We start from the raw sequence: 15,185 nt of genomic DNA on the forward strand, positions 1-15,185 counted from the left end.
TCTTTTTCTCCACATGTTATAGATATTTTGTTTTTTAATCTGTCATGTAAGACTTACTCATAAAGCGTAACTTGAATATGTGAGCTAGTCCTTTTCTGTTCGGCTATAGTCAGATATTGTCTAAGAGTAATCTCCTTTTGCCACCATTAAATAAATGAAAAACAGTTTACCTTACATAAAATATCTGGTTGTTCTGAATAATCAGTCAGGGTACATAGCCTTGAATAAGCAGAAATACTATTTTTCATTTTAATTGCCAGTATGGATTGATATAAATCACCAATTTTAATCATGGCTTAAATCAGCAAGCAGGAAACTTTTAAGTAATCAATGTTAATCATGTGTTGTATTTGTACTTTAGTTCTTAAAGGTTCATTGTCATTGGTTGATAACAATTAAAACATGTTGAGTTGCCACTAAATATAGCCTTTACACTTTTACTTTTACTAAAAATACCCCTAACTAAATCTTAGGTGCTTGGGGTAGGGAGGTGTGCTCCAGCAGACACTGGTGCTGGGGGTGGTGGTCCAGTGGTCGCTGCTGCTCCTGGCAGTGGGGGCAGCCCAGGCCCCCGTCACTGCTGCTTTGGGGGCGGCCTGTGGCCCCGCTGCCACCACTCCAGGTAGGGGGAGGCATGGGGCCCCGCCACCGCTGGTCCCGGACCACAGCTCAGAGGCAGCGCCTGGGACCAGTTGCCTGGGGCCGACAAAGCAGCAGCCGGTGCCGCTGGCCCTAGGGCCACCCCAGATGCTCGGGTGGCCCTGGGGTCAGCTGTCGAAGTCACAGAGGTCCTGGAAAGTCACGGAATCCGTGACTTCCGTGAAAGACTCGCAGCCTTACTCGTAAGGAATGAAAATTCCCTCTTCCTGATGTGCCATCCATGAGCCTTAGTAGGTTTTTTAATCAACTGCTGCCTGTCCGATGGTGTGTCAGGCTCATTTGGGCTGACAAGCCTTATAGGCTTGTTGAACACTGAAGTGCCCGTTAAAGCTTGTCTGGGTTCAGAGATGGAGGAGGTAGTCCTGGGGAGTGAAGAACCCCAACGCTGTGTCCCATATATCTTCTTGGACCCCATGCAAGGTAGGGAAGGGGTTCCTCACTCCCTATTATCCCCTGGCTTGGGAGTCAGGGAGGAACAGGCAGTGCAGTGGATGAAAGTGGAAGGGACACCCAAACACTCTAATTTTGCTTTACTGCCCTACGCCTTCTTTCAGCTTCATTATTTCTGCCTACTTGCCCCCTACCCCATCTTTGTTTCTGCCTTCCTTTAGCTATTAGGAGGATAACCCCAATCCCATGGACATTATGCCAACTGAAAGGGAGCTCAGTCCTATGTAGTTCCTATTTTATGCAAGAAGTTCTCACTTTATGTTCTCACTTCTTGGGAGGACTATAGATTCAGGACTCCTTCTCAACAGGATGAGGGGAGGCAACAGGTTAACAGGAGATTTTCTGGCCAGCAGACCAACAAGCCTGTTCCTTCCCTTCCCTCTCTTCCCCTATTTATGGTGTCCACATTTTTAAAAGTATGTTGAAAAATTGGAGAGGATGCAGAAAAGCGCCACAAAAATTATTCAAGGGCTGGAGAAGGAGCTCAATCGGTTTATCTTGTCAAAAAGATTGTGAGATGACCTGATTAATGTATAGGCACTTTCATGGAGGAGAAAATACTGGGTACAGGAGTAGTCTTTAATCTGAGAGCAGAGAAAGTCATAACAAGAACTATTGGCTGCAAGGTGAAGAGACACAAATTCAAATTAGAAATAAGTCATTAATTTGGAACAGGGAGGGTGATTTAACCAGTGGAATAAACTACCATTTCCACCTCTTGCTATTTTCAAAACAGAATGCCTTTCTGGAAAATATGCTTTAGTCAAACAAGTAATGAGGCTCAATACAGTGGTAACTGGATGAAATTTAATGGCCTTTGATATACAGGTCAGGCTGGGTAATCCAATAGTCCCTTCTGGTCTTCAAATCTACGCATCAGTGAGTGTTTCTTGACAGTTTGGATCAAAGCCTCCAAGTTCTGATGTAAGCAGAATTAATCCTAAACCTAATTCAATCTGATCATTCTAAGGGAAATAGTGAAGACCCCTAAGAAGGGAGATTCTAACCATGTCTTTTTAAAGATTGGAAATTTGCCAACATGATACATGTCTTTAAAAATGTTGTCAAGAGATTCCAGAAATTAGTCTGGTGAGACTCACCTAATTTCCAGGGGGAACCTCTGCTCCTATTTTGTAATTAAGCATAAAGTAAAATACTAGAATAAATATAAACTGGTATAGCCAAATCAATTCAAGTTCTTTAAGGGATATTATGTCTCTCCAACATATTAGTTATTTGGAAAATGTAATAAAATGGAAAATACTGACTGGAAGGACATAATATACTTGGCTTTTCTACTGCTTTTAATAAGACTTCTCATGAGAAACAATTAGAAAATAATGATGGGATAAAGGAAATATTATGGCAAGCTTAAAAATTGGTTAAGTTGTGCGTTTAAAAAAAAAAAGTCAACATGAACAGTTCTTTATAGTAAAGACCAGTTAATAGTAGGTTGAAATTAAGTGTTGGGACTGTTAATATATTACGGCTTGATCCTTTGAGGCATCCAGTGTGAATTGAGAATGCAGCACCTTGAAAGATCAGAATCTTAATTGGCAGAGAAAGTAAGTAGAAAACTGAAGTTTGATAACTTAGTTGTTTAGATTAGTAAAATCTTCAGGGGGTTGAGAGACATTCTAGGTAGATTTTAACACAGGAATTGAGGAGCATCATTGCGGATGAAATCGGGTATAAATGTAAAGCAATACACAAGCTGAAGTTATCAAAACATTTCAGCAGTTGAAGGAAATAGGATGTTTCAGCACATTGAAATGTATGTTGTATTATAATACAAATTTTGTTTTACAAAATAATGGTACATCATCTGAAAAACTGGAGAATATCTCAAAAGAAAGGTGTAGCATAGGTTATAAAGATCCTGAATATGGTGATACAAAAATGATTAGTGGGTTTTAAATATGAAAATAGATTGTAAAAGTTTAGATTTCATCTGGAAGTGAGACGTTAGAGAGGAATTGCAGTATTCATATTTACTAAGGACACAGTGGAAATTGACAACGTGTCCTATGTATTTTTTTTTTAAATCTCGTTCTGTAATACAAGGAGGAGGAGAAACTGGAAATAAAAGGATAGAATAGCCTCACAAAATTCTGGTCCTCTTTTCCCCAGAGCTAGGTAGGGTTTGTTCCCTTCCCCTCCCCCCCCCATGAGTTAATAAAAAGACACTTTATTCCCCAATAATAAAGGGTGGGATAATAGATGTTGTCCCTAGGCCAGTACATTTTTATGGCAATTTTGTAAGTTTGATTTGGAAATAATAAAAGGAAATACTGTTTTATGAAGCATATAATCAGCCTATGGAATTCATTACTCCAGGAAGTCATTGGCATGTCTGTCTAGACTGCATTTTAAAACTTGTGGCAGGGAGTTTCAGGTCCTGGGTTTATAGACTTGGACTCACATTAGGGCTTTAAAAACATCTGTGTAGACCTTTGGGCTTCAGCCCAACCCCAAGCATCTATGCAGCTTTTTTTACCGCAGTAGTATGAGACCAGATCTGTAGACAAGGGCTCTGAGACTTATGCCAGTCTAGACATACCCATTGGGGCCTTATCTACACTGGGATTTTAGCGGTTAATGCAGAATAATACAGTGTCAATGGTAGGTGTGTGCCTGATGCAGCTACACCAATGGCTTAAATCTCAGCATAGAAAATACCAGTATTAAATACTGTGTTTGTATTCAAAGTTGGCAGGATAATTTTGTGATGGTCACTTTGGGTTATTCAAGTTCATGTGATGATATGAAAAAATTTTCATACTTCAGGAGTATAAATGCTTGGTTGCTGCACCAACATTTTTTATACCTGAAAGGTTTGAAATGTCATTTAATTCACAGTATTCCTAAAGGAATATCATTTAAGTGGTATAAATGTATCAAAATGTACTTAATTCATCTGTTTCAGGGACTTTCTCTGTTGTAGCTGCTTTGATTACACCTTTCCCTAGAAACCTTCCCAGTTCTCTCTAAAAATGCTAACTAGTTTGTTTCTCTAATTGGATAACATGATCTCCCTTTGCATTCTTCCCTAATTGTAACATGACAGCCAATAGAGACTTTTTCCCCTGCCAAGTCCCTTAATAGAGTACAAGTCTCAGCTAGTTAGGAAATATATCATGGAGAAAAAAAGTATTGAGGTGTTAATAAATAGTTTTGATAAATCATCTCTCTCTGTGTGTCCTCTCTTAAAAACTCTGAATCTAGTCTGATTACTTGATTCTCATATGTATCTCACCCTTCCCTGGGGTAAAAAGGACTTCCACATCAGCAACACCTCTGTTCCAAAGTGCAGTATGGAGATCTCTGCCTGTGGTCAGGGAGAGGGATAGTGGCTAGGAAGGGAACACATCATCTCCTTCACCACCACAGACAGAGATCAGGAAGGAAAGATAAAATCTCATTCTGGGTGGGTTTTTGTTGTCAGGATCCCACTTTAAAGGAGAAGGGCTCCTGAGGAAGCTACCAGCTTCTCCAAGGCCTAACAGTGCAGGTCTGGTGCATTAGAGACAGGGCATACCAGAAGCATGGAACTGGAATGATCAATGTCAAATCTTCATGAGAAGAACCTCTGGAGGCTTTCTCCTCTTCCCTACCAGTGTATTCCCTGACAGGATGGGACAGTTGAGCCTGTAGAATTGCAGAAGCTGAGGGAACTTTTTAAAGTTGAATCAGATCCTAGTGAAATTCTCATCTCTGATTTTGTTTTTTGTTTTTTTTTCTGGAATGCATGTGTCTGTTACAGTGTTCAGAGTTAAATGGATTTCCCAGCACAGCATTGAGACAATTAGTTGATAACATTTCTATTATATTGTGAATATGCAGTACTTAAAGTCCAGAATTTGGAACTGAAGTACTGATGTCCATCAGACCAATAAACTAAAATTTATGTTCTGATCCCTTTTAAAGCTACTTGCTTTTTTTAATCAAATCTGCTGAATCAATATTTGTTGCACCTTTTTGGCTATAGTTGTACAGCAGTTACTGTGCTAAGTGTGCTTAATTTTGGTCTATTGTACTTCAAATAAAAAATGACTTTCACATCTTATATGCTTACTTTCTAGATTTCTTGAACAATCATTAAAATTCTTGTTAGCAGTTCAGAGTGTGTAAAGTATTTATCAATTTTATTGTAATCCTACTTACTCTATCCTCATTTCATATCTTGCACTTCTTACATTTTTTTAAAATTTAAAACAATTTTTCCCCATTTAGATGCAATACATCAACTCTTTAAAGGTTCAGATAACACAACTGAAATATATGGACAGTTAAAGGACTGCAGAGAAAAGCACGTTTAGCAAGACAGCAGATTGTAATGATCAAAGTATTAGGCTGTTATAATTAAGATAATGTTAGTTTACATATTTTTCTGAAAGCCTTGAGTGATAAATTTTTGCTTCTTTTCTGTTTCAGCATAAAAGCTGGACATCTCCTCTCATACATTCCATATCAGCTTTACACAAAGCAGTCAGGTGTTCAGAAAGGTCTCAACTTTAATACCATATGCAAACCTGAAGATCCTATGCCAGGTCCTAGCAATATAGCTCAAGAGCTCAACAACAGGGTGTAAGTGTTTTCAGTCTGTTAATACTGACAAAGCTGTTGATCCGTCGGCTGTAATCAGTTTAAAATGATGATACTTATATAGCATTATATCACTTATCTCAAAGCATTTTACAAAGGAGGTTGTGTCAATATCCACATTTTACAGATGGAAAATCAGAGGCATAGAGAGATGAAATAAGTCATCTAGGGTCCCATAGTTGGGACTAGAAGAACCCAGATATCCTATTTTTGAGTCCAGTGCCTTGGTCCCTGTACCACGCTTTTCCATAATGTTTCTACTGTAGGACGCAATGGGTATAGCACACAGCTCTATGGAAACAATGTGTGTTGCATACATTAAGAGAATCTGACCAGTGATACTGAAATTAGGTATTTGGTTTAAAAAGAATAATACATTTGAGCTAATTATTCTTTTGGTAAAGGTTTTGGAGCAAGTATAAATGAATATACCTGAAAAAAATAAGTTTAAAATGTTGCAGTGCATAACTAGCCTATGGACATTTTTACGTCTGAGAATTTAGCAAAACTCAAAGGGTGGACATTTATATGGATAAGGAAAACTAATTGTATTACAAAGGATTTAAAAAATATAAGAACAAAATTGGAAGGGGAGTAAACCCTACTACTTCTAAATACAAGTCAGTCTCTAACTGATTTGGGAGGGAGTGGGGTTAGGAAAAAATTTCCCCCTATGGGCAGGTTATTCCATAATTGCCCATTTTTGGTGTCTCTTGCAGAATCCTCTGACACATCTGGTATTGGCTATAGTCTGAGACAGGATATTGGATTAGATGGGCCCCAGGTCAGATTCAGCATGGAAGTTTATGTTCCTCTATATCACATAAAAAAGTCAGTTAATACTTGTTTTAGTAGATTGTAGATCTAATCCTGCATAGCAGTGCTGAAGGAGGATTAAGTGGTGACAAATGAAAGAGCTCCTACAGTATGTACATGCGAAAGTTTCTTTTTTCCTTGCATTCATCTGTAGGTGATATTATAGTAACCTAAACCCTAGTTTAATATTACGTTCGTAATAATTTTGGGATGAAAAGAATATCCAGGCTTTCATAAATATCTAACATAACCATTCTGAATTTTAAAACTTACTGTATACTATGACTTTATTAAGTCAGTGCCACTGGGAAACAACAGCTTCCCAAACACATAGCTATTCCAAAATATTGTTGATATGTTGAATGTAGTTTATAATTGCAGTAATCTTAGATGAATTGTTATCACAGCTAATTAGCTTTCTGGTTTTATTTGCATGTCAAATAGTTAGTTAATTATCAATCATCTTTTGAATGTTTGTTAAAATGGTTTTCTGTGGGAGTATTTAGGTTTTTCTATAGACCAAGAATCCACTTAATTCTTGGAGTGCATCCGATGAAGTGAGCTGTAGCTCACGAAAGCTTATGCTCTAATAAATTTGTTAGTCTCTAAGGTTCCACAAGTACTCCTTTTCTTTTTGCGAATACAGACTAACACGGCTGCTACTCTGAAACTTAATTCTTGAAAAGTCTAATTTTAATTACACTTATATTCATTGGTATTATTATAGTATTACTCTTTGATGTAAAAGTTTTGTCTTCACGGTATCAAGGAAAAAAGTAAATAGCTAATATACTGCACAACACTTGCTGTTTATCTTTATACATCCATAACATGCAAACAGTTTTTCTTAAAGAAAACAAATCTCCAAAAGCTGTGACTATTTTGAGTTTATAGATCTGGAACAAGTTTTAGCTAGGAGAAAACCAGATGGATTTCCACAAACTATCCTAAATCTTCCTCCAAAAAGGAGAAATAAGTTTTTGATCTTTGCAATTAACATTTTCTGTTATACAAAGAGTGTAAAAATTGCATCTTTGGGATAAAATGGAAGATATTCCCTTCTAGCAGCCTTACGTATTAGTGCTGTCCAAGGTGTGGTTATGTTTCAAAAAAAAAAAAAAAAAAAACCAAATTACTGTGTTGCTCATGGTTTTTCGTCAAATATGATATCTTATTGTAAATCCAGAGAAAGTTGCCTTACTAATGAGAGAGCATGATTAATGCAGGAGTGACCTTTAACTCTTATATTAATAATAATATAGTGAATCTACAAAAGTTTGTGTACAGAAAATACTGACTTTTTGTGGTGAAAGATCATAGTTCAAACTTAGTAATAAAGTCATATAATCATTTACCTCTAATAACCTAGCAGGAGTTTGCATGTGAGCATTCAGAATCCCTAAATTATCTATGTTGTTTGTATATGTATATGTAAACACTTTAAAATTATTTCTTGATGAACTATATCTTTGTTTTTTGTAAGATTATTAAATAACATTTTCTTGTCTGTTCTAGAAATTGCGTGATAAAAAAGTATGAGACTGAAAATGAAATCAAAGCCAATGGCATCACAAGCTGGAATGAGGAAGAGAAAGAAGAAAGTGAAGATTTAGGCTTTATGGAGCTGGAGCAGGTCTTTCCTGGGAGGAAACAAAATGGAATTCAGCATCACAGAGACAGCACTGCCATTTTTAATGGACATACTCATAATTCTACCAGTGCCTTACAGACACAGGATTGCATGGTGCCCTATGGCAATAGAGTTGCAAGCAGGTTATCTCCAGGCTCTGTGCCAGAGAAGGGGAAGACTGAAAAAGGCATCATTGACTTTAGAGACTGCACTATGCAGCAGTTGCAGGAAAGCAACAAAAACACAGATCTTTTAAAGAACCCACATAGGACTATGAGTAATTCATTCTCATCTTCATCTTTGCACAGTAATACTAAAATAAATGGTGCTCACCACTCCACTGTTCAGGGGCCTTTAAGCACAAAAAGCACTTCTTCAGTACCTACTCATAGCAAGGCCACTCCCTCATCATTGTCCAAACCTTTAGACTGCAGTTTTATTTCTGACTTTTACTCTCGTTCAAGACTGCATCACATATCTACATGGAAGTGTGAATTGACAGAATTTGTCAATACCCTGCAGAGAAAAAACAATGGTGTCTTTCCGGGAAGGGAAAAGTTAAAAAAATTGAAAGTGGGCAGGTCTGCACTTATGATAGCTGACACAGGTAGATACTTGTTTGACAGTTTTACTTAAAAAGATTCTCTATTCCTTCAGTCTTATGATAGGCAGCTGATCAAGATTAAACATGTGAGCTTTCTGTATTCAAAAGGTTATGAGGTTATATGAAATAGCTACTTATGTGATTTTGATAAATGAAAGTCTGAAGGGCCTTCATTTTTAATTTTAAAAGGAAATTGTGACTTAATATGAAATTCAGTTGTAAATACAATTCTTTTCTGTAGAATTATTAATTAATTCTTCCAGAGATTTCCAAGCTATTTTGGGTTCTTGGGGATAAACACTTTTATCTATACAAACAAAGGAGGTGTTTGGTCTTACATTTTTCTTTGAAAATCTAACTCGCTACTTCTTACGGTTCATACGGAAGATTTCTAAGTTGAGTAGCAGTTGGAAATGATCTATAATCGAAATGAGAATTTTTTTAGCAAGACTGCTACATGCTCTTGGATCTTTGTGACCCTTCTTCATCTGATCTAGAACAAAAATTGGCTCTAAGTGTGTTGCAGTGCATGCAGATGCCATACTGAAGGCATTCGTGCAAAGAACAAAATGACCAGAACTTAAATATTTTAAGCATAGTAGTAGCCTAAATATTATTTTGCATCTTATTGCTAAAGATATATCTCCTTGAACATGCAGAACTATTCTTCCTAATTAACTAAGGATGAAAGGCAGTCCATTACTTCTAGTGGAGATTTATATTTCTTTAAGCTATTAAACTGTCGTTATGTATTCCTTTGTTTTCCCTAATTGTATAATATTGAGCAATACTTTTCTTTAAAAAAGATAAAAAAATAGACGATAGATGAGATAAAATGATTAAATGTTTGAAAACAGGGCCTTAAAAACAGTTTATTTCCTCTCATCCTTTGCCATTTGACAAATGAAGCAATTCAGTTTTCTTGATCTGAAATACTTTTTCATGATGGAGTGTTAGGTATTGTCCACACTTGGGATTTGCTCCAATTTAAGTGGTTGGTGGCCAGCCACCAGTGTAACTGCACCAGTTCAAATTCTGTAGTGTACATGGGGAAATTATTATAAGTGACAATTGATCTAATGGAGCTTACCCCAGATTCAAGCAGGAGTAAGCTGCATCAGTGTAAATTGCAGCTTATAGCTGTTTTGCTTGCCTATGCTAGGTTTTGCACCTGTGTAGGTAAATCATTCAACACTTGTGAACAGAGAAGATTGTGCAGAGATAATGACTGCTCTGATCTTTGATCAAAAACTAAAGAAGCATTCCATTGCAGATTGAATTTTATCATGGTGAATATTAAGACTTAGTTAATTAATAGTATATATAGTAAACTCCTGGAAACAGACTTGTTTTAACATGGTGAAGAATGTTAATTTTGAGAACATAAAACGGATATCATGGGGTATGATGCCTCACTTAGTAGACTTATGGCTACATTTTCACAACATTGTTATATTGCATTCTGTTATTTTAGTGCATTGAATAGTATACAATTTATTTTTTCCTTAAAGGCAGTTTAATAGTTGGGTGGGGAAGATTATAAAAAAAACTTTGCTGTATTTGGAAATGTCTTATATCAGTCCTTGATGACTAACATGAATACTACAAAAATTGTAAATTAGGTTTCAAAATTTCTGTTTGTGTTTGTTTATACCAGGTAATGTTTCTGTCTTAAGTTCATCCAAGCATCAGCGCTGTATAATGCACATGGATATGGATTGCTTCTTTGTATCAGTGGGTATTCGAAATAGGCCTGATCTCAAAGGTCAGTTTTCATATATTTTTAAATGTCAAAAACCACTTATACAGTACTGAAAATGCACTTGCTGACAACAAGGAAAGTTGGTTTGGTGCGTGCTTTTCTTCTAATAACTTTGCCTGATGGTATGAGAGCACGGCTCATATTGCCAGGTCGTATTGCTCAGTGCCCCACGCTCAATGGATACATGTGGAAGAAAGAGAGTGGAATTCTTGCTGCCTCCTTTCCAGCATTTAGTACCAAGGAAAACAAGAAAATACTTTCCCCACTCTCAGCAGCCAAAGGTGTGAAAAGGTGAAAACTGGAGATGCATAACCCCTCCAAAACTAGAAATGGGGAGAGAGCTGGGCTGTATCTGAATCCTGTTGGGATGACTTATCTTTTATTATTATTAAGCATAGGCAACCTGAATTCAGGTTGCATTTCCTAATTTAGGGGTGCCTGATTTTGCAACTCTTAATGGTCTTTGAACATTTTTTCCTCTGTAATTTCCTAGGCTTTTGGGGGGGGGTGGCTTAACCTGAAGAACAGAAATTACATATGGAACTATTTTGAACCTCTCCTGCATGAGTCATCAGCAGGCTATGAATGCAGAAGTTGTAAATCCACAGCACAGATCTCTACCTAATAAACTAAAGGAGTAACTGGTAGTAATACTATGCAGTTATCTTTTCCAGTGTCTTATGCAACTGTTTGTCAGAGAGCAGAGGAATGTTGAGGATCAGAAATCCTGGGTTAAGTCCTGGCTGTGGAAGGGGAAGTGGTCATATGGTTACAGACAGCACAGATTTTTTTGTTTGTTTGTTTTTTGTTTCTTTACCCCATCTGTAAATAGTAAGAATAATGCTTGCCTGTTTTCTAAGGTAAGCGGTATGTGGCCTTTTGCTTAATAAGGGCTGTCAAACGGAAAAGGAAAGAACATAACTCTGTCTCCTTGGTCCTAGCTCAGTACTCTTTCCCATAGGCCAAAAGATATTCTACTGCTGTACCTGTCCAGACCTTTTGCTATGGGGTCTGGGAGAAAGTGCATACAGAGAGACATTGAGGCAAGGGAGCATGCTCACTGAGGCTGGTGAGCATGCTCAATACAGATGGAATGTTCAGAGATTTTACTGGTTAGCTCTACTGTGCAAATGGCAAATGTCATAAGTTGATAAGTCTGCCAGATCTGGATGTATTTTCATAGGGATGCAGGTGTCTCTCTGACGCCAGGGCTGTCTCCCTGCCAAATATCAAGTCTCTGTTATGGAGAGAGGGGCTAGAGCTTCTAATATTTTATTTATATATATAAAATTAAAAATAGATTTGAAAACATAAAAAAATACAATCTGTTCTTTAAACCTGTTCATGGAAGTGGTTGCACTGTTTGTGCTGAAGTGTTCCAAAAAAAATTCAGCCTGAAAGAGACAACAAGCATGGAAAAATTCAGAGGTGATTCAAATGGGGAAAGGTTAGGCCAGAATGGTCAGAGGTTAGACCTGGTCTAAACATACAGTTATGACTGACCGTTTTAGTTAAACTGTTACACCTTTGTGTGTGGACTGTTTTATACCAGTTTAAACCTGGTTTACATTAGCTTACTTTAGTTAAATGGCAGGAGCAAGGTAAACTGATGTAAGATGGCAATGCATAGAGGTTGCAATGGTTCAACTAAATTGGTACAATATCAGATATCTAGTTAAGCTGCGCATCTTCTGTTTAGGCAAGTCCTTATACACAAACTAGCATAGCTGGATTTTTAGTGATTGTTTCAAAGGATTTCTCTTTTCTCCTCCTTTTGACATGAGATTGTAACCAATTAACTAAACTATTGTTTCTAATGCATGTCACTTCCTTAACTGCTGCTTCCTTAATGCCAGAAGATCAGATAACCCTGAAAGAATGGTGTTGAAAGAAGCGAACAAAATTAAAGTAAACATTGTCAGAAACTTTGCCTTCCTGTGCTATTGCTGTAAATGTTTATTATATACTGACTTTAATTAACTTAATTATTCTTCACAGGAAAACCAGTGGCTGTTACAAGCAACAGAGGTGCTGGAAGGGCACCACTTCGCCCTGGTGCAAACCCACAGCTGGAATGGCAATATTACCAGAATAAGATATTGAATGGCAAAGCAGGTACAAAAATGAATCTGATTTTAAAATCACAGTGCTGATGAAGAATCTCTCATTAAAGTTATAAAAAATTAAGGATAAATACTTTTCACTGAGTTGACTTTAGAGACAGATTAATTTTTGACAGGATAGTGGTCTCTGACAACAATATAAATTGCTTCTGTAATAGTTTGCCATCATTACATTCTGCTAATTAATTTTGTTGAGAATGGGCATATATTTTAGGGTAATTTATTTTTTATTTCCTTTTTTGTTAGGGATGAGAATAAAGTATATTGCTTTTGTAAACGTGTATGTCCTGTTCAAAAAATAAGATAAACATAGACCATCTGTGATCACTTGAACCTGATTAACAGTATATCACAGAGGATCCAGTACAAAATATCAAAAGTTAAGGTTGCTAAAAGGACTTATTAGAAAGCATAGGAGAACTGTAGAAACAGCAGCATGTTACCAGTGAGAAATTGGCTGCTAAGATATAGTTATAAGTCTTTGAGCTATATATGTCTTAACCTGTAGACTAAATGTAGCTTCCTTTTAGAATATTTCAGTTGCTGGAAAGCCCCTGAAGAATTCAGTGAATTCTGTCCTCTCACTATCTTGATTGTTCCCTCAAAAGACAGTTATTGATTTTTAAAGAATTTCTCATTTCCCACAGTACTTTAGAAACTGTTTTTATTACATTTTGTGTTCTGAAATAACAATATACAAGTGTCAACAATAAATTACTGTAAGACAGCATTTAAGACTAAACTCAGGGTTGTGAGTTCAATCCTTGAGGGGGCCGTTTAGGGATCTGGGGCAAAAATTGGGGATTGGTCCTGCTTTGAGCAGATGATCTCCTGAGGTCCCTTCCAACCCTGATATTCTATGATTCTAAGACACTAGGTGTGTTTATACAACCTGAAGTATGTTTACTATGGAAAAAAGTGACACACTAAAAATAAATAGCTTGTTTCATATTTATTCTCCCAGTTATTTTATTAATTTTTCTCAGTTTAGACGTTTAAGAGGTTTCTAACCGCTACCATTTAATTTCAGCTTGATTTCTGGAAATCAGATTGTTTTTCACTTCTTACATCAGCAGCAGAATCAACAAATAGTGTTGGATTAGAATTTATACCACAGTTAGTAATTTTGTTGATGTGCAAGGTAGAATAGAATAGTTTGATCTTCCACAACTATGTCGTTTCTGTAGTATTAACAGTAAAAAGTTGGCTTTGTCAATAAATTAAGCAGATCTTGGAAGAAAAATGGAAAGCAGATATCTACCATAATAGATGCCCTTTGTCGTTTTGCAGTAGCATAATCACAGTTTAAAACAGGAAGAAAGTAAAAAATATAGAACCCATTGTCGCTCCACCTTTTTCTTAGTGCCTTTCAGGATGTTCAAACTTAATCAAATTGATTCATAGTGCCATGTGTAAGACTGAGTGGTTTATAATAAGGGCAGTTATTGTTTATAGGGATTTAGCCTTGTTGCACTATAGTTTGTCAATGAACAGTTGGTAGCATAGTTCTAAATATAGGCACTCTACAACATTTTCTAGGCCAGTGTGTTTTGATTAGAAGGTCATTTGTTACAATTTAGAAATGTCTTGGAAAGCTAGCTAGTTAAATAAAATTGAGGAAGATTAGCTAAGAATAACATACTATATGTGATACACAAATTCCACAGTATCTCTTCTATGATATTCAATGTGCAAGGTTTCACTGGGGCTCAGGTTCAGTATGTTACAAACGCATTGTTCTTTATTGCAGCAGCTTTTTCTGGAAGTGCGCACATTCAGACCTTTTACTTCAGCATCCTCCCTTTCTGGCAGGCAGCTCTTTCTTTCTTTCTTTCTTTCTTTCTTTCTTTCTTACTGCATAGCCTGACTGCACAGCCTGCAGTTTGCCAAAAGGTTTTTTGTTTTTTTGTTTTTTTTCCCCCCTCCCTGGCACTCTTTTTAAAGTATGTATTTTATTAACTACAGGTTCATTACATTTTTAAAAAGTCTCTTTTTGTTAATTTTATCTCAACTTACCAAACTTATATCAAGAGAGACTATTATGGATTTTCATTTAAAGTATCAGATTGTCGTCTTGAGGAGAACAAAATGAATTTAGTGATTGAGCATTACTTTTTAGCATTAATTGAAAAGGTGGCACTGCTAACTAACTCTAACTTTGATACATCCTAGATAGTCTACGTGAAGCACTTCACAGCAGAAACAAACTATGCTGTGCACTACATGTAAATATGGTCCAGTAGGCATAGGGGCCCATGTGAAACAAACTTAAATCTATTTTCTAAAGATATCAAAAACCCAAAAGGTCAAATTGTGCTCTGTTAAACACGTACAACCTGTTGGGGATATACTTGTGTAAATGAGAAGAAAATTGGGCCCGAGTATTCTTTTTATTTAAATTCATTTTTACACCGATTCTCCTGTATCCATCAAACTTCATTTGTTTGATGCCTCATGCTGTCCAAACTGTTCTCTGATCTTGCCTTCTCCAGAACTTGCTTATTAGAAATAATGTTCCAAATTGAAAAAAATAGA

At 36.6% G+C, this 15,185-nt stretch overlaps 1 protein-coding gene across 15 annotated transcripts in view; it reads left to right on the plus strand.

The window, feature by feature from the left end:
- REV1 (REV1 DNA directed polymerase) overlaps positions 1-15,185 on the plus strand; it is a 94,285-nt gene that overhangs the window by 21,681 nt on the left and 57,419 nt on the right. For 7 of the 15 annotated variants that reach the window (XM_038368020.2, XM_038367993.2, XM_038368002.2 and 4 more), the window contains exons 5-8: positions 5,545-5,697; positions 8,047-8,768; positions 10,423-10,530; positions 12,526-12,642. In XM_038368020.2, coding sequence (XP_038223948.1) covers positions 5,545-5,697; positions 8,047-8,768; positions 10,423-10,530; positions 12,526-12,642 — 1,100 coding nt within the window. Of the gene's footprint in view, positions 1-5,544; positions 5,698-8,046; positions 8,769-10,422; positions 10,531-10,676; positions 10,809-12,525; positions 12,643-15,185 lie in introns of all 15 variants that reach the window. The other 8 variants (XM_043517085.1, XM_043516884.1, XM_043517039.1 and 5 more) reach the window with 2 other exon arrangements.

Source organism: Dermochelys coriacea, chromosome 1 (assembly GCF_009764565.3).
Source record: "Dermochelys coriacea isolate rDerCor1 chromosome 1, rDerCor1.pri.v4, whole genome shotgun sequence".
In the NCBI taxonomy this organism is placed as follows: domain Eukaryota; kingdom Metazoa; phylum Chordata; order Testudines; family Dermochelyidae; genus Dermochelys; species Dermochelys coriacea.